Below are 22,713 nucleotides of genomic sequence, written 5' to 3' on the forward strand. Positions count from 1 at the left end.
CTAGAATCAAGCAGACGAGACAGCACACTTCATTTTGTAAGTGTCCTTAGGTGTGCATTTAACTTGCCCAACTCTTTCCAGGTATATATGTTCCTTACAGATTTCTTGAGTCTTTTTCTAAGGTATTCCATTCTTCCCATATGACATTGTTCTGGAGGTCAGAATTCAGAAAGAAGTCTCACTGGATCAAAGTCAAGATGTCAGCAGGACTAGTTCCTTCTAGAGCTCCTAGGAAAGACTCTGTTCCCTTGCATTTTCCAGCTTCGGGGAGTGAAAGTAACCTACAAGAAGATACGCAGGAGCATGAAACGAGATAAAGGACATGAATGTTTCTACCACCAGCCATTCTCATTCTCTTCCTATTCTTTTGCTGTTTAATGACAAGGCAACTATGTGGCTTTGGAAATAGACAGATTTAGGTTTCAGTCCTGGCAGAGTCACTTCTTACAAGTTGATGGTCCATAGTCAGGTTAATTAACATGTCCAAGTCACATTTGTCCAGCTTGTAAGATGAAAACATTGTTGTGAAGACCAAATGATTTCTTAAAGTTCTTGAATCAGATAGATCTTGACCCTACCAGGTAAAAGGATCTATGACTGGGAATCCAGAAGGGCCACTTGTCCAGGCCTCACAGTTATGAAGATCCCTGCATTAAGACTTTGGGAATTATCTCTAAAAGCTTTTATATGGACAGTCAGAGAGGTGGAGGAATTAATGAAAGAGATTCATCCTACAGCTTTAAACTCACACTTTGTAGTGTACCATATAAGTATAATATCTATTAATACTGAAATCATCCTATAAATATAAAACTTGTAACCATCCTTGGAGCTAGCAACAGGATCACAATGTCAGAACATGTGGGTACATGAGTTTTAATCTACTAAATATAAAATGACAGTATAAAGTTTTTACTGCTGCTTTAGCATCTACTTTTTACTTTGCTGGAACCTGCAAAGGAAGTTGCCTCTCTGAACTTTAAAATTGTCACGTCCCTTCCATCTTCCTTGTTTCTTCATTTCCCTGTGGCTCTCTGTCTTTGTGGTTTAACCAAGTTTGTAGACTCTCTTTCTCTCTAAAATAGCTCTTTTTCAACTCACTTGCTAGTCAGCTGGCTTTGGATAAGTTATTTAACTTCTCTGTGCTTAGGTATTCTCATATGAAAAAAAGGAGGGGCGATTGTACCTATCACATAGGGTTGATATGAGAATTAATTAATGTAAAACATTTAAAACTTTAAAATAGCATCTTGCACATAGTAAACCCTTGTTGTATTAAAAAAAAATGGTTCTGTTTCACAAAGAAATAAGCCTTTTATACCCTCCATTCTTGCACACTGAGCAGTCAGAGGTCTGGAGATCAGCAGCTGAAGTTAATGTGAAAGGCAGCATGAGACTCCGTCAAAGCGCTGACTGATCCAGAGAATAGCAATGATATCCCTTGGGCAGAATCCTACCTATGTGATCATAAAAGCTGGACAAGGGGCGCAGCACAGCATTATGCTTTATTGCCGAAGTGAACATGAAAGGCAGTGTGGGATTCAGTCAAGGTACTGATTGATCCAGAGAATAACAATGATATCCCCTTCGGTATGATCATAAAAGCCGAATCGAGGGACACAGTCCATCATTATGCTTTCATTATAAGCATAAAGAGCAGGCAGGAGTTTTGTGCCCTCTCTTTTGTGTATTCAGAAACAGTATTCATAACCAGCTTACTTTATGTGACCTGGACTCTCTGGATTTATACTTTCAGAGGTTTGGTGACATTTTACTAGAGATCTGGTTAACTTTGCCTGCCATTCAAGGGATTAGTCACTTGGTGGCTGTGACCTGTAATTCCAGTCTACTTCATTGAACTGAGAATTCAGTACTCTACAAGTTCTTTATCTGCATTTATATAGGTAGAGTTTTTGAAACAAAAAGATTACGTAAATTGTATTTATCTATGTGTCCTGCCTAGAGCATACAGTATGTGCTCCTTAAGTATTTCTTGATTTAGTTCTAGAACCAGACCACCTGGGTCCAAAACCTGTCTTTGCCACTTATTTAGCTGTTTGATCTTTGTAAGTTAATTGTTTTTACAATTACTTAATTGTTTTATGCTACAGTTTCATTTTGTGAAATGGAGATAATCATAGTGGTTTTCTGAGGTCTAAATGAGTGTGGGTGTATAGAAATAATTAACTAATGACTATATATATACATATATACGTATTTTTTGTTTATTATTGTATTAAATCCAACCTCCTAATTTTCTTTCAGGATTATGATATAATGTTCACAAAATAAATCTCTATTTTTCAGTCACTTATATTCCTACAGATTTTTGACCTTTTATGAAGGTTATCAGTGTTATAAATGTGATATAGTTTTCTTTTTCCTGGATAAAAAGAGATAATGTATGTAAAACTCATAACCAGTGCATGGCATCTAGCCTAGCAGAGGGTAACTGAAATATAGATTAGGGATTTCATAATTGACAAAATGAGGACAGAGTAACATGGAGCTTTGAAATGGAAGGGGGAAGAAGTTGGTATGGTGGAAACTATAGGAAAATGAAGTGTGGGTTTTGAGCTCAAGAGAGATTGTGGCTCTGCCTGAGATCGTGGAGAAGGGAACAAAGCGTGAAGACCTTGCCACATGAATGGTTCTTCCTCTGAATGGCTTCTAACAGGTTAGTTAGGAAAGACACAGAAATTCCTGTTTATTTCCCTACAGTTGATCAACAGCCTCAGGGGCTATGTGGACTCTGCACATCCCTAAATACATTATTTTGACCTTGGCCAGCTGATCTTTAGAATTGTAATAATTTCAGACTTAGAGGAGTTCTGAAAGCTGCTATAGGGATGTGCCTCACTCTGGCTCCTGGAGATACTTGATTCCTGTCACAGCCCTTGGAAGGATGACAAAATCATTCATGAACACAAACAAGAATAAAATCCTTTGGCTGATAATAATTCTGATTTATGGGTGGAGTTAAAGACAGACATTAAAAACATGCCAGGAGCAATACCAGACAGTGATGAAAGTGTGTGTGGGGCTGCACAACACGCCGCTGGCAATCACTGACTCTCAAATCTCTCTTTAATCTCTACAAAGTAAGGGAATATGGAAAGGAGTTGCCTCATCTGGAGGATAAAACAAATGTGAACAATGAAGACCGTGGGTCTCTTACAAGCAAATCATGCAAAACTCACTTGATTGCTGTTCAGGTAGAGGAACACCATTTGTGGCTGCTGAGAAGGCAGTAGTTTTATCTCAGTTTTAGTAAATCATCTGTTAGTGTCCCAGGCAGTTTTACAAATTGGTTTAAATGGGCTTCAAAGTGAACCTCCTTCACATAATGAAGACTGACAGTGGGGTCGTGATAAATGGCACTATGAGAAGTTCTACTGTTTTCTGCAAGAGTTAATATTTGGTTGCCTCTCCAATTTCTTTATCACTAAATCCATACGGGGAGATAATTGGCATGAAATGTAGAAGAGAGCTTACCAAGTCTTCAAGTGAAGTACCTTCAAGACTAAGAGAAACCAGGTAGCAAGATTAGAGGTCAAATCACTTTGGAAAATTTGCAGGCCTAGTCAGAGAGAAGAAATTGCAGGCCAATCAAAGGAACTAGGCACACATCTCATTGTGAGAGAAAACCAAGTAAAAGGGAAACAAAGTGACAGAACAGATGAGCAGTAAATTAAAAATGCTAAATGTCTTTCAATTGAATTTCAACTGGCAAAGTTAAATTTCCCTTGATAATGTGAGGAGATCAGAATTGGCCACCCTAAAATGTGTCTCTTTGCCTTGCCTTGATTATTCTTCAGAACAAAAGACTGAAAGAAACTTTGACCTTCCCACTAACTGCCTAAAAGAAATTTAAAATAAATTCCTGTCCCCAGGACAGGCCATCCCGTAGATAACTCTGGGTATCCCTAGACTGGGAGGATCCCTGCTAAGCCCACTCTTACTCAAGTTCTATTTACCAGACATTTGCTTTACCATTTCCATGTGAATTGCCTTCCTTTCCTTTGAAGCCCCAACCCCCCCCACACACAACTTCCTCCTTTGTCTTTAGCTGAAGATGATGTATAAAATGAGAGTCTCTGACATCTTGGTGAGTTGCTGTTTTCTTGAGTGTCTCCCATGTATGCGTGTTATAAAGCTTTGCTTGATTTTCTCCTGTTCTTCTGTCTCATGTGAATTTAATTTGTAGCCCAGCCCAAAGGGCTAAGAGGCTAGAGGATATGCCTTCTTCTACAATAACATATCCCTGAAGTGTTCAATGGACAGAGGATTTTTTTTTCACACAAAAGGCGGCAGAATCACATGATGAACAGATTAACAAACTGCCACTGCCCTACCCTCCAATATAAGGAACCAATAGATCAGACAATAAATTCTTACATAGCACTAGTTCTGTGAATAATCATTAATGCTTAACTGATGCCTACTCTGTGGTGGGCAGTGTTCTTCAGACTGTCCATATGCAGTCTCATTTCATCTGTGTGATAACACCATGTGATATATGCTATTATTGCCTTCTCTTTACTCCAAAGAAACAGAGACACAGAGAGGTTAAGTAACTTGCCTGAAGTCATACAGCCAGTAAGTGGGGAAGCTGGAATTTGAGACTAGCCATCTGGCTCCAGCAGCTACATCCTTAACCGCAACACTTCCTGGCTATGGAAGACTATGATGTAGCTTCAGAGTCCACAACATCAGAATCCTCCCTGAAGTTCCTCAGCATAGGGATAGCTTGTGGTCAGCTTATATTTGAACTGTGCTTTAGATTTTACCAAGAGATGAGTCCATATTATTTTATGTAGTCCTCCCCTAGTGAAGAAGACAGCAGGGAGAGTTTCCCTCATTCCCACACATGATCCGGTTGTTTAAATTTACCCCTGCGCATGACTAGCAATTTGCAAAAGGAACTAGAACCCAAGTGCTCTATTTTTTTTCCTTCTAGAGCAATCTGCTTCCCCTATTCCGCTTCCCAGCATCTTAGGATTTTCTTTCTAAATCAAAGCTAATATAAGACTGTTGAATATGCAACATTTATTTTGGGACTAATTTATAATTTTAGAAAATCCTTCAGAGTGTCTTGATAGTTAAGATAGTATGTAATAGTGCTACTATATACATGGATTATATAGATTTTAAAAATGGGATAATCATGTGACCAGTAAAGAAATAACTTCGTTATGCCACAACAGAAATGATTTTTTGTGTGATTTTTCATGATTTTTGTAAACTTATGGCCATTAAAATGACCTTTTTTTGAGAAAGAGAAAAACTACAAAATCTAATGTAGAAATCAATTTTATTTTTCAATATGGGATATTTTCTTGAGATACACTAAGGTCCTGTATCCTAAGACCCATAAAATCTGTTTAATCAATATTTCTGCATATATACATGGTATATTAACAGGTGGGTGACTATATTTTTATTTCACTTACATTCATTCTTTTATTTATTAATTCAACAAATAATTATTAAGACAACCAAACTCTATTGTAAATAATATGTGAGAAAAATTACACATGATTCTACCTTCAGGAAGCTACAATCTGGATTGAAATAGTCATTAGTCAAATAATCCTATTGATAAATGCAGCACCACAATTAGGGTAAATCTTGAGAGAAAGAGATGAGAGAGAAATTGAAGCTATGAGAGCACATAACAGTATCAATAATGTAAGCTAGAGGGTCAAGGAAGTTTTCTGAGGCATGGAAGCTTAAGCTAAAGTAGAAATCATGAGTATCAGTTAATTAGGATAAAAGTGGATGGGGAGGATATTCCAAGTAGAGGGAACAGCATATACAAAGGCCCAGTGTCAGGAGGGAGAATGTTGGGTTTGAGGAATGGAGAACATAGAGAGTAGGGGAGATAGTGGTATAGATGAGTTCTCAGTGAGAGAAAAGGACAGAGCTCTGATGCTGTCACAGATTTCAGACTTCATCCTGAGAGCAGCGGAAGATATTAGAGAATATCTGTTTTGGTAGTTTGATATATTATTGTTGTTTTGAGTGGATGTTTGGAGAGGGCGTGGTGACAGGAGCAGATCTGGGTGTTATGTACACATGACTGAAAACTGTGAAGTGTAGACCTCAGCTGTTTCATTGTTTTCTGCATAATCTCTCAGCAGTGTTTCTCCTCTCCAACACCTGAGATTTATTTGAGAAGTCGTCCCACTCCTATGACACACCTGCTCAAAACAAGTGGGCAGATTAGAAATCTTACAAAACTGTGTGTGCTCAGGGTTACACAGAGAATCAGACAAAAAAGATTTCTTATATTATTTCATTCTTCCAGGTATTGGTTGCTGGGCTTCTTTTCAGGGTGGAATAATAAAGATCATTCCTTTCTTTTCCTAAGTTGTAAACCAATTGAAATGATGTTTCAGTTAGACAGATGGAGACCAAAATGTTTGCTTTATTATTGGTAAATCTGAGTTGAAGAACACAGCTTACATCTAGGTCACAATTGGTCTTCCCAATACTGTTCCCTGAATTAATTTTACTCACCCAGAACTACAGACCATTCCACCCCATCAAACTCACTTCCACCTCACAAATAGCATCCTACAGGGTCGGAGTCTGTTTTTATAAACTCAACCCATAGAGTAACAGAAACTCTTGTGTGTCTAGCAAAGGAAAATTCGAAGAAAGAGAGAGAGGAAGACGGAGAAAGACTGTCTAGCACCGTTCACCTGTCAGATGTCTCTCCCCGTTCCCTGGGGAGGAGTGAGAAGGTATGAATAGAGAGGGATAAATATTTCTCCCATATTTTCCCTCTTAAGAGTGCAGTGGAAATTTCTTCCCTATTATGGAACGAGAAGAGTGATGAATAAACATCCTCCATCCTCCATGGCTATTTAGCTGTATTTTCATTCCTCTTTGTTTTATTTCTTCAATATCTCTCAACGGGTTTGGCTCTTTCTCATAGTCCTCCACGTAGACATACATGTATATCCATGTGTATCGATGTTGACATTTCAGGCAAATTTAAACACAGCATCATCCCAGGTGGAGAAGAGTAGTTGCTTTTATATATTATATATACATAGCTTCAAAATTATTTGTTTACGTATGCAAGAATTAAATACAGTCAACTCACAATTATTAAAAACCCTAAAAGGGATAGGAGGAAATATTTCTTCCATGATGGAACTTGTTTTAAAAGTGGTACACTTGAGGGCTGGCCCTGTGGCCGAGTGGTTAAGTTTGCGCGCTCCGCTGCAGGCGGCCCAGTGTTTTGCTGGTTTGAATCCTGGGCGCGGACATGGCACTGCTCATCAAACCACACTGAGGCAGCGTCCCACATGCCGTAACTAGAAGGACCCACAACAAAGAATATACAACTATGCACCGGGGGGCTTTGGGGAGAAAAAGGAAAAAATAAAATCTTTAAAATTAAAAAAAGAAAAGTGGTACACTTGATTTCAAAACGAACTCCTCATCTTTCTCTTCTCAACTCCTTTCTGAGTGAGTGCCACAACCACAGTCCAGTGGGTGGCCAGAAACCATGGAAGCAACCTGGACTCCTACCTATACCTCACCCTCCACACTCCAAGGGGCTGACCTTTCTTCTGTACTCATTAATCGATCAGGCCCACTTGCACTCTAGCTTCTCCTAGGGTTCAGGCAGTGGGAAGCTCCACAGGATACTGGGAGCACAGGAGGATAATGAGGTCAGGGTATTGATTCCCTCAGCTCCCTCTCTCATGGCTGCTGGTGGGCAGTGGCTACATTCCTACCTAGACCTGGAGCCAGAGCCCCTGCTGGGCAGCCCTCCCCTCAGTTGCAGGAACTTTTCAAGTTGTGCTGGCTTGTTGGGGTGGCTGTCTGGAGATAGTAAAGATACCCCTCTGTTGCTAGCCCTGTAGTGCTTCAGCATCTCCTGTCAGGTTCTCTTCATCCTCATTCACCTTTTGTCAATAGTCCCTTCCTTAACTTCTACTCAGCCAACATCTTTGAGTGCCCTGTTTCCTACCATGACATTAATTGATACAGGAAGTCATCGTCATAAAGGTAATGGTGTGTAAAATCAAAGCCTAGAATGCCTATGACATATTTTGTGGAGAATCAATTGATCAGACTCTCTGGATAAATGCAGAGGTGTGCCACACAGCTGAGAGATGTATGATATTATTTCTCTATAAAATTCTGTGTACTGTTTAAAATAACATAATCACAAATAAAATGTTAGGATAAAACAATTTTAATGGTAGACTGAAAGCTGTTTGGTTCATTCCTTGCTTAGAGATTGGATTTCACCCAAGCTATTCTCAATTTATATATTTCTCCTAGTTTTAATGACATCTGGAAAGTATCATGACAAATAAGGACTGAAGTCTCAGTTTGCGTCTTACTTGCAGGGTGACCTTGGACTGGTGATTTAACTCTTCCAGGTCTCGGGTTTCTCATGTACAAAAGGTTTTGAGAGTTGAGTGAGATACTGGGTATGGAAAATTTAGCACACTATCTGACAAGTTTCAAGTGCTCAATCATTTTTCTATTATTATTACTAGCATATCATTATCATCATTATCTTTGTTATTGCTCTACAGTGGTCAATGTTGATTAATGTTTTGATTTAATGATTTTATGATCTTGATTTGTTATTAGAGTTGGACAACAAGAAAACGTCACCTTCTGCCTAACAATTCTTCATATATTTTATTTATTCTTTGCTCCATGGCTCTGGACTAAGCTCATCTGCCAATCCTGTCATTAAAGGAAATGTCAGTTACAACTGAGCCTCAGTCTGCCTTTTCTAGAATATTGCTTTTAAAAATGTTATTTCCCTGTAGAAGAATGATAATTTTAGTCTTAGAGTCTTTATTTTTGTTAGATTCGCATGGGAATGTAAAGGCCCTGAGGACAAGGACTATATGTAATATTCCCTGCTATTTCCCAAGAAGGCCTGGCATACAGTAGTCTCTTAAATGTTCCTCAACCAAAAGGAGGTGGAGAGTGGGGGCAGAAGGAATGACTTTCTTCTCTGCTCTCTCTCACAGAGTCCAAGCAGAGAGATGCACGCAGCCTGGTCACATCCTGGTGTCTGCACTTGACCAGTGCTGGACTCTTCTCTGCCGACTTTCCCCATCCAGCTGTGCTTATGAATAATACAAGATGAAAAGTAGCTCCATCCTTCCTCCGTTCATCCAAAAAAGGCTTCTCTTCAACTATCTCCCTTGATACCCATCTACCAAAGGACACCTACTGAGGTCATCCTTATTGTCATCTTCAGAATTCTCATGGAGCTCAGCTTTTACTACTTCATCAAATGGGGTCAGCTCTGCCCTGGAGGGTCTTCCTTTACTCTCTAGAGTAAATTGGAGCCTCCTTGTCTCCTGCTACGACACCTTGTTTGTGCCCATGCCCAAACACTAATGACACTTGATTTTAATTGCTTATCTTCTATATTCTCTGTAAGTTCCCTAAGAGAACCATGTCTATCATTGGTTGTAGACACCACTGTATTTTAATTGTCTAGAATCACTTTCCTAATCTATAAAATTCACATGTTGATAAGAGTAACTCTCTCATGCTTTATTTTGAAGGTTAAATAATTATAATACACAAGAGGCTTAAAACAATGCCTGACACATAGTAAGTGCTATGAGTATTAGCTTTATTATTAAATTATTTAATCCTATAATGTTCATGGTATTTTAAACCTCATTTTACAGAAGAGAAAACTGGGGCATAAAGAAGTTAAGTAATTTTCCCAAGGTCATGCAGCTAGTCAGAAATAACACATAAATGAATGGGCAAATACTTGAAACCACCATATTTACAGACTGACTATTTCTTTATTGAAATGCTCTCCGTTGTGCTTAGGTCAATAATACACAATTTTAAAGAAACCCTGATTCTTAGAAAAAATACTTAAAATTCTTAGGGACTATATAAAGTATGCTTTTCCTTTTTCAGAGAATAGAATTCTTCTGGTAAATTATGTTCTTAATTTAAATGTTTCTAACCTTTGATATCCCCCTGAGATATAGAATTTATACAAAAAATAAAACAATAACAAAGCAACATACTACACCTGACAGTTCCATAGACAGCAACTTGGTTTCTATCCTTCAGTTCATTGTATCCACACCTGGGGGCAACTGTGTTTGCTACATTAAAGCAAGTTTAATCTTAATGAAATCAGGGATTGACAGATTCAAATGCTATACAGATTGCTTGAGTGGTAAACAAATCCAGCAGAATACCGTGCAGCATTGAGATGAATTAGGAAGCTACTTGAAAAAGAACAAATTGTATTTGTGACTATTAGATTCATAGAAACAAAAACACTCTGAATTGAAGTGAAACATAAAAATGGTAAAAGAATTGATCTTTAATAAAATATTTTGAGGCTTTGGAAGATGTTGAAAAGGCAGAAAATATTTAGGCAGACCAAAAAGATCACAAAATAAAGAACCCCAATCAGAATAGTATAAAAATAACAACTAAAATGAATAGTAAGGAAAACACACATTTCTCTTTGACTCTCTCTATAAAAACAGTTCCATTAAGTAAGCACCTAAACTAATTAGCTCGGTTCTAAAAAACGACAAAACAAAAATTAAAAAGTAAAACTCAGACAAATAAAAACGTTAGCTAAGCTACTGTTCTTTAAATTTTGAACTTATTGAATAGTGCCTTATATAGTTTGAAAGGTCAGCTAGTACTATAAGGTTTGTAATAAAAAATAACTTTATTTCTTCAGAGGCAACCATTTTCTACTTATTTCTTTGTTTATTTCATCATTTACCTCCATGTTTCTAGATAAGTATATAATACCATCTTATTTAAATATCTAATTAAATTAAGTAGGTACAAATAATAATTTTATGAATCTATGTCCCAATTTTAGAAATAACACACAGCAGCCACAGTTGGACTGCCTTTTCCCCAAAGGAAACCATATCCTGAATTTGTTATGCATTATTTCTATTAAGCTATCATTGTAATAGCTCAATCTATTTATTTAGTCATATTTTAGAGGGTAAAACTAATACAAAGTTGGTTTTTCTGTTATAGAAGTGTAAACAATGCTGAATTCGTTTTTTTCTGTAAATTGAACGAAGTGTTATGGCCCACTTCATTCTCCAGCTATGCAGCTACCTTGAAAATTGAGGTCTGCTAATGACTCCTGCAGCCCTATCAGTCAATCAGACTCCATGCTAGGTATACTGGGTCTATAATGGGGCAGGATGACGTGATGGAAAGAGTCGGGCAGAAGAGTGAGACTGAGTGTCTTCTCTGCTGCTGAATTTTTGGACAGCTCCCCAGCAACTCCAATCATTAATAAAGGAGGGGTGAGATTTTGGCCCTGGGAAAAATTAAGGTAAGATCTTGAGAAATTAATCATTAAGAAAGATATGAAGGAGTGTTTGAGCAATATAAAAGAGCTTTTAGTCTAGAAACTGTTTTTCTGCAAATGCTCTTTCTAGATCGTTTAACACTTAAGTGATCACTTAAGGCTCATCTGGGTGTTTTCAAAAAATAGATCTCACTTCAGATTTATTGAATCAGAATTTCTATGATGGGGGCCTAGAAATTTGTGTTTTAACCAACACACCTTCTCTTCAGATGATTGTGTTAGATATAAAAGTTTGGGAACTAGTGATAATGACAATATTATCCATTTTTTGAACTGTTCATTTCATTATGCACACACTCAGAGATACCGAAGAGGTTTCTGTTTTGCCCCTTGACTTTTAGAGCAGCCACTCTGATTCCATTTCTGGAGTCAGTGCCTAGAATCAACCTGGTAACAACTTGTTATTCTGTCAGAAAGACACAGAGAGAGAAACAGAGAATCAGAGAGGGACAGAAAGAGAGAAGAAAGAAGAGCAAAGAAGAGAAGAGAAGAGAAAAGAGAAGAGAAGAGAAGAAATTGATTCATTCTAGGAAAAATTCTCTATAAAAAGTTGAAATTAAAAAATATCTCACTGAAATTTTACTATGCCTTTATGATACATAAAGAACATTAAAATAATTTCACCAATGAGGTGCAAAATTGGATTTTTTAGGGCTCCTAACATAATGCTGAAAATATTTAAACTACATATTCAAAGATAACATTCCATTTTGTTCAACTATAGCTTCAGCATCATTGTTTGAGAAGATAAGGTCAAGGTCATGATATGTATTATCGCAAATAAATAAACTGAAAACCAATTTATAAGCATAACCAAGTCACTGTTAGTAAATGTCCTAGGTAATTTTATACAAATGTTATTATAGATAAATCCCTTCCTGGAGTTAAATGCTTCCCATCAATGTCTCTAGGCTTACAGTGCTTGCTAATTATAGTGTTCTGAATTGACTTTCCGTAAATATTCACTTAATGTGTTATACCATTGATTGAAGCAATTATAGAAAGACCTGAAAATCAGAGATAGGGCCTGTGTGGGGGGCAATAGAGTGAAATATATGATCTTTCCTAGCTTGCATAGGAAACAAGTCACATGGCAGCTGGAGGATAACTGGGATTATTGAATTGTGACCAACTCTTGGTGCAGGTGTTTGGAATCCAAAATAATCACCTAAATGTGCCTATCTGAGTTTGTCATTACCACTTAGCATCTCTGCTGCCCAGTACAGGAACACTAAACAAACACAGAGAATTTAGGACTAAATTTATGAATTTGCAAGCAAAATCAATTTTTTCAGGGTGTTTGCTTGGAACTGCCTAGCACAGATTGCCAGATGGGCTCAGAAACCACGCTATTTTCCATCCATTATGCTTGAGATTCTGGATATTCTCAATTGGTAGCTGTTGAAAATGATATGTTCTAATAAGATCTCTAAATTCTGAAGGCAAGCTTTTGAATATTAAGAGATTTTAATGGCAAAGCTGAACTGAAAGTTTGGCTCAAGAATTCCTCCGTGAGAAAGAACACTCAAGAGTATAAGCAGCATATCGATCCTAAATTTTCAGTGCCTGCTGAGGCTCCCTGAGACATCCTATATTCTACTCTAGATTTCTGCCAGTCACTGGGTCTCTTCACATCATTAAAGAACTTTTTTTAGAAATACTTCAGGAGGAGTCAATTTATAAACTCTGGTGAAGTCCCTTGTAAATAATGGTTCTTGGAACACAGCTTTGTAATCCAGCTTGTGAGAGACGGTGAAATTTGTACCAAGCAGTACCGTTCATCTGGCAATAACTATATGATGCAAAATCATGTTAATTATATTCATTTTCACAATAATCACTACCCCAAATATTTTATATTTATATTATCCTTATACTTTAAGTTGAATTTTATTTGAACAACTTAACTTCTCTCGTCTCCCTCACTGTATAGTAAAGTCCTTGTGGGCAGAGAAAATGGCCTTAATCTCCTTTTATCAACTATAGCAAATAATACTACATCTTGCATATCTTTAATAATAACAATAGAAAATATTTATATGGCATTTATCATTTGCTGAGTGTAGTTTTAAATACTTTATGCACAATTCATTTAATCATGATAACAATCCAGTGCCACAAGTGCAGATAGTACCTCCATTTTGCAGACACAGAAATTGAATAATAAGGAGCTTATTCAACTTGCCCTAACTCAGAGCTAGGAAATGACAAGGCTTGGATTTAAAGCCAGGAAGTCTGGCTTCTGAATCTGTGTATTTTAAATCCAAAAAATTACTAGAAATTTGAAAATATTTGATGATTTATCTGAGTAATTTTCCTACTTTATATAAAGCAAAAGGAACAACCATTCATTCATTCACTAATTATTTACTGAGGCCCAATAAGGTATGATCACCATGCTATGCAGAGAGGGACTAAAGCAATAAATGAGTGAGACAAGTACCCTGCCCTAATGTAAGTTACATTTTAAAGAGGGACACAGATGCTAAATATGCTAAGCTAGGTTATGACAGAAGAACAGAGGGCAATAGTGGTGCTTTAGATTTGTTGGCCAGGGAAGACCTCTCTGAGGAGGTGGCAATGAGAATAAAAGAGAAAGAGGAAAAGCCAGAAATGCATAGCACTGAAAAATTTTTTGTCTCACAGTTCTGGAAGCTAGAAGTCCAAAACCAAGGTGTCAGCAGAACCCTGCTCCCTTTGAAACCCATAGAGGAGAGCCCCTTCCTTGCCTCTTCCAACTTCCACTAGCCCCAGCTGTTCCTTGGCGTATGGCAGCATAACTCCAATCTCTGCTCCATCTTCACATGACGTTCTCCTTGTGTGTCTTCACATCATCTTTCCTCTGTGAAAGTCTGTCTCTGTGTCTGAATTTTTCCTTTTTATAATGATACCAGTCACACTGGAATAGGGCCACTTTAATGACCTCATTTTAATTTGATTATCTCTATAAAGACCTAATTTCCAAATAAAGTCACATTTTGAAGTACTAGTGGTTAGGACTTCAATGTATTTCTCTTGTTTTTAGTCTGGGGGTGGAGGGGCACAATTCAGCCCATAATAGTTTCTAGAATTGTATAGCCACACAAATTCTAAGATTATCGTATTTGTAGAAGAGACTATCTCTGAATTTCACCCTCACCTCGGGGATATTGTCTCTCAGGAAACATTCACTGAGTCCATTTCCTCCTGCATCATCCAAATATCAATCTTGGTATTACAGGGACAGGAAAAATTCTGGATGCCTTGCTCATAAAAATTATTTTCTGGACAACAAATTCAAAATAAAAATCCAACACAAGGGTTTTTCACTCATCACCACAGTGGATACAAAGAATATTGTAAGTAGTGTAAGGTCAGTAAAGGATATTGCCAGAAAAGTAAAAAGAGAAATGAAGTAAAAAAAAACGTAATACAAATAGACATATAATAAATACCTGATAGATAATATTAGAACCTAAGAATAGAAAGGAAAAAAAAAGTGCTCCAAAGGTTGAATAGGGAACAGAATTTATCTGAATAGGAAAGTAGTATGGAGATGAGAGATGGTGTTGCAGAGATTGCTAACTGCCCAAAGATTCATGTTCCCCACTGTTCATGTGGACTTGTTGCTGAGGAGCAGATGCTTGACCAGGAGCCATATTTCTCAAATTCCCTTGACGTTTGGTGGGGCCATATAACTAGTTCTCACCAATGAAATAAGGACAGAAGCAATGTGTGTGACTTCTTTGGGATTAAGAAGTGATGGCCCTTCTCTATCATCTCTTGCCTACCTGCTATTTGGACATTGATGCCCAGGTTGACCTTGGAAAACTTGTGTTGAAGTTGGGTGGTCTTGAATGGCTTGGTGAAGCAAACTACCAGTCTCACCCCACACCAGACAGCACTGACCAAGAATACCTGCATTGAACATTTATGTGGACAAGAAATAAATTTTTATTGTATTAAGACATTGCAATTTAAAAGTTTGTTTTAGGAGCCAACATTATCCTAAAAATGCAGATGGATACTGCATTGAAACTGCAAAGAAAATGGCAGAAAGGGGGGCTTTCTGGTAGAGGGAATGGCATAGGAGTAAAGGCACAGAGAGGACAAATCACAGACAAAGGAAGGAAGCCAATTTGGCTGGAGTATCTCTGCTAAGGTATAATTGGAGATAAGCCTAAACAATTAGGCCTTGGTCATATAATGGAAGCTTGCAAATGCCGGAATGGGTTTTCATATTTTATTCATAAGGCAGTAGAGAGCTGTTGAAGAATTATGAGTGTGGGTGTTATATATTCAAAGGCATCTTTAGAATATGTTTTCATATTTATTTAAGTATATCATGTCTCACTGAGGAAAGGATTATAGCAACTTTTGAGATACTAATCTAGCTGTGACATGTAAGAAGGATTGGATTGAGGAGAGAGAGCAAACAAGGAACTCACATAAAAGGATATTGCAATACTTTAGTCTAAATCTGGGATCTGAAAATGTCTTTTAAGGGCAGGATAATAAATATTTCAAGTGTGTAAGCCATAGTCTGTGCTGCAGCTACTCAAGTCTGCCTTAGTAATGTGAAAGCAGTCGTAGACCATACAGAAATGAATATGCATAAATGTGTTCCAATAAAAGTTTATTTACAGAAACAGTTGACCAGTCTGTGGGCTTTAGTTTGCCCACCTCTGGTCAGATGGAAGAGTAACAAGACTTCAACGATAGGGAAAGAGAGGTTGAAGGACAAAGGAGGAAAGGAATGTAACACATAGTTAGAAGTCAATCAAACAGAACTCGCAGAGCTAGTGTAGCAATTTCAGTGTTGACTCTATAATCAGCATACCTGTTTCTCTGCTTCTACTAGACTAGAGACTCCAGGAAGTAAAGGCTTAATTGTATTCATCATCATATTGGGAACATAGTAAGTACTCAATGAAATGTTTTCTTAATTAATTGGGTAAATTTGGACTTATTGAATATGGAGAGTGAGAAAGAATTAACAAGACCCAAAGTATTTCAGAGTTTCTCTTGAGCTTGAGTTAATGGAAAATCGTCATACCATTATTAAAAATATTCATGACTTTGAACAAGTGATTTAACCCTTCTGTACCTGGATATCCCAAAGGCATCTCAAAATTAGTAGGTATAAAATGCCACATTTAATTTCCCTTCCCCTTCGACCCCAAAATTGAATTTTCTGGTATCCTCCATTTTCATCAATGTTTTTGCCATTGATCTAGTCACTAGAAACAGGAATCCTATAAGCCATCTTCTCCCCTTCCTTAGAGGAATGTAGTTTGGGAGAAAATCTCCCATATATCCTTCCCCTGAATTAATTTTTTTGAAAATCCGTCTATTTCTCTCCACCATCATTTTGCATATGGATTACTGTAAAACATGCCTGCTTCCAATTTTGATACCCTTCCTGCATTCTCTACATAATTAGTCAGTTACTTTTGTGGTTAAAACTGTTCCATAATTTGCCATTGAATTTGGAATAAATCCATATGCCATATCATGACCTGGAATGACATCCATAATTAATCTCTTGCCCACATCTCCAAACTAGTTTCAAGGCCGCTCTCCACCTTAGCCCAGTAGTGGCCAGTCATTGTTGCTGTCATTACCCAAAAGTTCTCAAGCTTTTTTTTTTTTCTTTTGTTTCCAGGTATTTTTACTTTCCCTTCTTTCTGGCTGTCTGTTTTCCCCTCTCTTTGGATGGTAGGCAGGTGAAGTGGGTTTGTACTTGGTCTGCTGAACTAGAAATCCCAGAATTCCCTTCTGTGTATAGTTCCAAGTTAGCCTTGGACACAAGATACATTTTGCATGAGATTTGGAAAGTGGAAGTGAAGCAAAAGTCACGTTATTTTACTCTCTGAATGATGATGCAGAGCATCAAGAGCTGTGGTATGTCACTGCTTGTGCTCACATTTGAGATGTGGCAGCATCCTGATCCCAGCTCCTCCAGCTCTGGCCAGATCTCCAACTTCAGCTTCTCCTAACTGAAGTCTTAGGCATACGGGTGCAGCTGTGGAAAAAGGGCTAGCTATTTCTGCAGGTCACCCACAGGATCAAGATAGGAGTTCTTGAAAGACAGACACAGTTACAGTAGTCCTTGTCATTTCCAGTTTGCCCCTGCAGATTCCTATTTGTCCTTGCTCTCATCCACATTCAGTTTTCCTTCATGATTTCAAATTTTCATGATTCTATAGCAAGTTCAGGCTCAACCCTGCAAACGAAGGCAGTAGCCTGCCTAGACTGTCCTACCAGCTCCCACCCTTGCATAAGAGCTATCCCCTTTTAAGTTGCTATAGAATAATGAAGACCAGAATTCATGAATGAAAGCCTAGTATAGACTTCACAGATCCAAGGTTAGGAATCTGGCATATAAACCCAAGACCTGTCTCCTCTGACACACACACACGATCAAGGCCAGTGAGGCAGTTCTGTATAGAAACTTCACTTATAACTTTTAGGATGAACCTTTCTAGCTTATACACAGATAAGAGAAACTCTCCTCTCCATGTCTATTCATTTTTCTATGTTCCAACTCACGGTCCCTTTTTGCCAATCTGAAATAATACTCCAGGATGGATTTAAAAATTCCTTATAGAAAATGTTTATATTTCATGTTCTAAACTCTGATTATTCAGGCTTAATTTAAAAAAATCTAGCTAGTCATTTCACTAGGGATTTTTGGAAAATTCCTCATTGAAGAGACATAAATCTCATTCTCCAATCAGAACATCCAGTCTAAAATTGAAGGCTTTCAAAAATTATTTCAGGGGCCGGCCCCGTGGCTGAGTGGTTAAGTTCGCGGCGCTCTGCTTCGGCGGCCAAGGGTTTCACTGGTTCGAATCCTGGGTCCGGACATGGCACCGCTCATCAAGCCATGCTGAGGTAGCATCCCATATGCCACAACTAGAAAGACCCACAACTAAAAATACACAACTATGTACTGGGGGGCTTTGGGAGAAAAAGGAAAAGTAAAAAAAAATTAAAAATTATTTCAATTTAACATATTCTCCACAGAGTCTTTATTAGTTGGAGTCCAAAATAAGAGACAGAAACCATACATCAGTTGAAACAGGGAAGTTTAATATTAAGATTTATTAAACTATGATGGAAGAGCAAGTATGAAGATGTAACAGGAACTCTAAAAGATACCCTTAGTCTGAGGAAGAATATCTCAGGGAGGACAAATTTAGGAGAAGGGCTTTCTCCCTATTATGGGTCAAAATGTGTCCATCAATATGTGGATGTCCTAATCCCCAGTACCTCAGAATGTGTGACCTTATTTTGAATAGAGCTATTACAGATGTAATTAGTCAATTTAAGATGAAGTCATACTGGAGTAGCGTGGGCCCCTAATCCAACATGATGGATGTTCTTATAAGAGGACAACCATGTGTAAACAGACACACAAGAAGAATGTCATGTGACAATGAAAGCAGAGATTGGAGTGAAGCAGCTACAAGCCCAGGCATGGCAAAGATTACTGGCAACCCACCAGAAGTTAGGAAGAGGCAAGGAAGGATTCCCCTACAGGTTTCAGAGAAAGCATGGACCTGCCAACCCCTTGATTTCAAACTTCTAGCCTCCAGAATTGTGAGGCACTAAATTTCTGTTGTTTTAAGCCACGCAGTTTGTTATACTAGCCCTAAGGAAAAAAAAAAAACACTTCTGAAATCTGGGATCAGGGCCCTTTGGAGAAGGTGAAGTTGTAGCCCACAGGTGGAGAAGTTGCCCAGGAAACAGCCCTCTGTGGCAAAGATGAGCAGAAGCTGGTCGGTAGGTGTGCAGAGGAAGTTGGGAAACCAGTCTGGGCTTGAGTCCTGAATCAGAACTGAAACATTGCTCATGTCAAGAGGGCAATAGCAATGTCATCACTGGCCTTACCAAGTCTATGGGATTCCCAAGGGACTGCCCCTGTCAGCACATGGCTAAGGCAGAGCACCCCTGAATGTCCCTACACACACACACACACACACACACACACACACACACACACACCCTGATGGACCATGCAGCAAGAGCAAGGAAAAGCAAAATGTAGCACAAGCAAACAGCTTCTCTGGTCCTCCTGCAGTGTTTCAGCACCACCCCCTCCTGTCAGTGCTTAACCTAAGCTCATTGTAAAGGAGAAATAAAGAAGAAAAGCTTGAAATGCTTAAACAGGCCAGTCCCTTTTAACAGAGAAGGTGCTGAAAGATGAATTTGGAGCTCTGAGGTAATAAACTGACAACTGCCACAGAGCCCTTTTGGTGTATTAGTAGTATTCCAAGGACGACCATGGAATTCCTGCTGATGATATTTCCCCCACTTGTACCCAAGTCCAGCATTAAACAGTGATGATGACAAACATTGAAAGCTCATATCAGGATGATGGATTTATTCTGTTTATTCAGATGTGTGTGTGTGTGTGTATGTGTGTGTGTGTGCCCTGGTTATTGATCTTTAGGTCTAAAATCCATTTCATGTCTCCCAAAATATAACAAGCAGAAAGCCAGGACCCCCATGGTCTAGGCTCAGAATAGGAGTATGGTCAAAAGAAAACAAATCCTTCAACCAAAAGTAATTTCTCAAACTCTGTGGAGGGAGATATAGAGCCAATCTTAAATTTTCTTTTTTCATCTTTGATTCATTTTCTTCACTTACCAGAGTAGTGAATCCTTCACCCCTAATACTCCTGCACCTCTGAAGGTGGAAATCTTTGACTCCAACTCCAAATAACTGTTGTGCTTCTCCTCTTACTACATTTGTCTCTATTCAGTATTAAGATGCCCCGAAAAGCTTAGTGTGACAAGGTACCTCCCCTTGTGGAAAGAAAAATACAAGAGTCAAAAGCAAACTACTCCTTAGTGGGCAGCAGAAGCAGAATATCTAGAACCACAAACTCCATTCGGGTGATCACATCTTTCTTAAAGAAATATGATGGGCGGTGAATGGTGTTTTGGACAGCATCAGGGGTAGAGTATGATGTTTCTTCCACCACACCCTTTCCATAGTCAAACCTTAGTGGACTCTTTGAGGATACTGCTTATGTGTCTTTTCATCAGTGCCCAGTTTATTGCTGCTGCATCCTAGGTGTTAGACAACATTAACTTATCCTTCTCAAACCTACTTGCCCTGTTATAAAAAGCAAAAACAAAAAAACTGAATCTTTCACCATCACTCTGATTATCTGCAGCCTATCAAGGAATACCTTTATATCCCCATCTCCAAAGAAACCCCGAACTATCTCTTTTTTCCCTAGGTGCATACATGATAATCAACTCTTTCAAACACCACTATTTTGGGATTAAGCTATATAAGGCAGGGGGCCTGACTCCCCATTAAAGTTCTTTTAACCTCTTCTGCTTTGCCGTCCCCTCTGTTACTTTTAAAAAGGAATGGGCATGCTGTTTTCTAGCTCTTGTTGTGGATACTATTGATTGAATTTATGAGACATACACTCTCTTAATACCACTTTCCCTAGGATGGTAAATAATTTAGATCCATCACTTTGATGACTCTGCCTCATTCTCTACCAGCACCCCAAATGTAGGCATTCCCCTAATCAGTGTAGTACTAGATATAGGCTCTATTTTGTATATTAGGCTTTACTGGGAATGCCCAATCCCACAAGAAAACCCATTGTACAGCTTGATGATTTAGGTAAGTGGCATTTGGAGTGGTTAATTGCAGTGGATGGATAAGTGGCATTTTATTTCTAGTTTTCTGCATTCATTCAAACTGCAACAATAGCCATGAGGTAAGCTGTTGAAAATTTATCCTTTAGCTTAGACAAATATTGGAAAAAAATTCTGAATTTGTCTTTAATTGAAAGGCAGGGTTCAAGGCCCAGTATCAAAAACTGGGCAGTAAAGTCAGTGGAATCCTTCATGGTAACATTGTTTGCACCAGACGTGCTGCTTAGATCCATATGTATAAAACTTTGTGCTTTCCTTCAACCTGAATGCAGAAACCAGGTCTTATAATTGTTTGTACCTCTCATATCATTTTGCACTGATCAATTTTGGCTACATAAACACTCAAATAATAATTTTCTCTTACAGGAAATAAAGGAATTAACGTTTTTATGTTTATAAATTACACACTGTTTTGGTCTGAATCTTATAGATACTTTGCCTTAGGTAAAAGGCTTAAATCATCCTAACTTTATTCTCATTGATATAGGTCATTCTTTGGAACATGATTATAAACTTAGTTTCTATACAGATTTGGTGACCAAAAATTATCTACAATAGTCAGCATCAGGACAAATATTTAATTAAAAAAATGATAAGTTTTCTAGGGCTGCCATAACAAATTACCACAACTGGGAGCTTAAAACAATGGAAACTTATTCTTTCACAGTTCTGGAGCCTAGAAGTCTGAATCAAGAGGCCGTGCTCCCTCTGAGACTCTGGGTAGAATCCTCCCTTGCTCCTTCCTAGCTTCTGGTGGTGGCCTTCAACCCTTGGCATTCCTTGACTTGCATCTGTATCGCTCCAGTCTCTGCCTTCATCTTAATATGCCATTCTTCTCTCTGTGTCTTTGTGCCAAATTTCCCCCATCTTATAAGGACACCAGTCATTGGATTAGGGCTCACCTTAATCTAATATGACCACATCATAACTTGATTTCATTGGTAAAGACCCTATTTCCAAATAAGGTGACATTCAAGGTACTGGGGGTTAAGACTTGAATATATGTTTTTGGAGTACACAATTCAACCCACAGTATAAAGCAACTAAAACTTGGTATTTGTTGGTTCTTTGCTTCATGTCATGAATTCTATTTGCTTAAAAAGATCAAAAAAATTTTGGGGGGGGGATGATTAGCCCTGAGCTAACATCTGCCACCAATCCTCCTCTTTTTTGCTGAGGAAGATTGGCCCTGAGCTAACACTTGTGCCCATCTTCCACTGCTTTATATGTGGGACGCCTGCCACAACATGGCTTCCCAAGGGTTGTGTGGGTCTGCACCCAGGATCCAAACCGGCAAACCCCGGGCTGCCACAAAGTGCAATATACGAACGTAACCAATGCGCCGCTGGGCCAGCTCCTTAAAAAACAAGATCAAAATTTAACTTGCAACATTTAAAAAATTTGTCCATATAAATTAATTACTAAAATCGTGGATGGGGCATAAAATCAGAAATAAAATTGAAATTCGTATTATTATAGCATTCTTCATCAAGGTTATTTTAAGATTTGATTCCTTTATAATACTTTTTGAAGTGGCTGAAGAGAACTTAGGTTAGGCTCACAGAGGGGTGATGGAGGATGAGCCAAGAAAGCACGGGGCCGTGCCCTACAATATGAAACACTGAACCACAGCACTGTGAGTGCTAGAGAAGGAAATTGCTA

At 38.3% G+C, this 22,713-nt stretch overlaps 1 protein-coding gene across 2 annotated transcripts in view; it reads left to right on the forward strand.

The window, feature by feature from the left end:
- Positions 1–22,713, forward strand: part of KCTD8 (potassium channel tetramerization domain containing 8) — a 255,296-nt gene that overhangs the window by 198,896 nt on the left and 33,687 nt on the right. The window contains exon 2 of one of the 2 annotated variants that reach the window (XM_070612923.1): positions 9,018–9,537. The exons of the other annotated variant lie outside the window; for it this stretch is intronic. Within the exon in view, the coding sequence (XP_070469024.1) occupies positions 9,018–9,136 (119 nt within the window). The 3' untranslated portion in view covers positions 9,137–9,537. Of the gene's footprint in view, positions 1–9,017; positions 9,538–22,713 lie in introns of those variants that run through there. 2 annotated transcript variants of the gene reach the window in all.

This window comes from Equus przewalskii, chromosome 3 (assembly GCF_037783145.1).
Source record: "Equus przewalskii isolate Varuska chromosome 3, EquPr2, whole genome shotgun sequence".
NCBI classification, from domain to species: domain Eukaryota; kingdom Metazoa; phylum Chordata; class Mammalia; order Perissodactyla; family Equidae; genus Equus; species Equus przewalskii.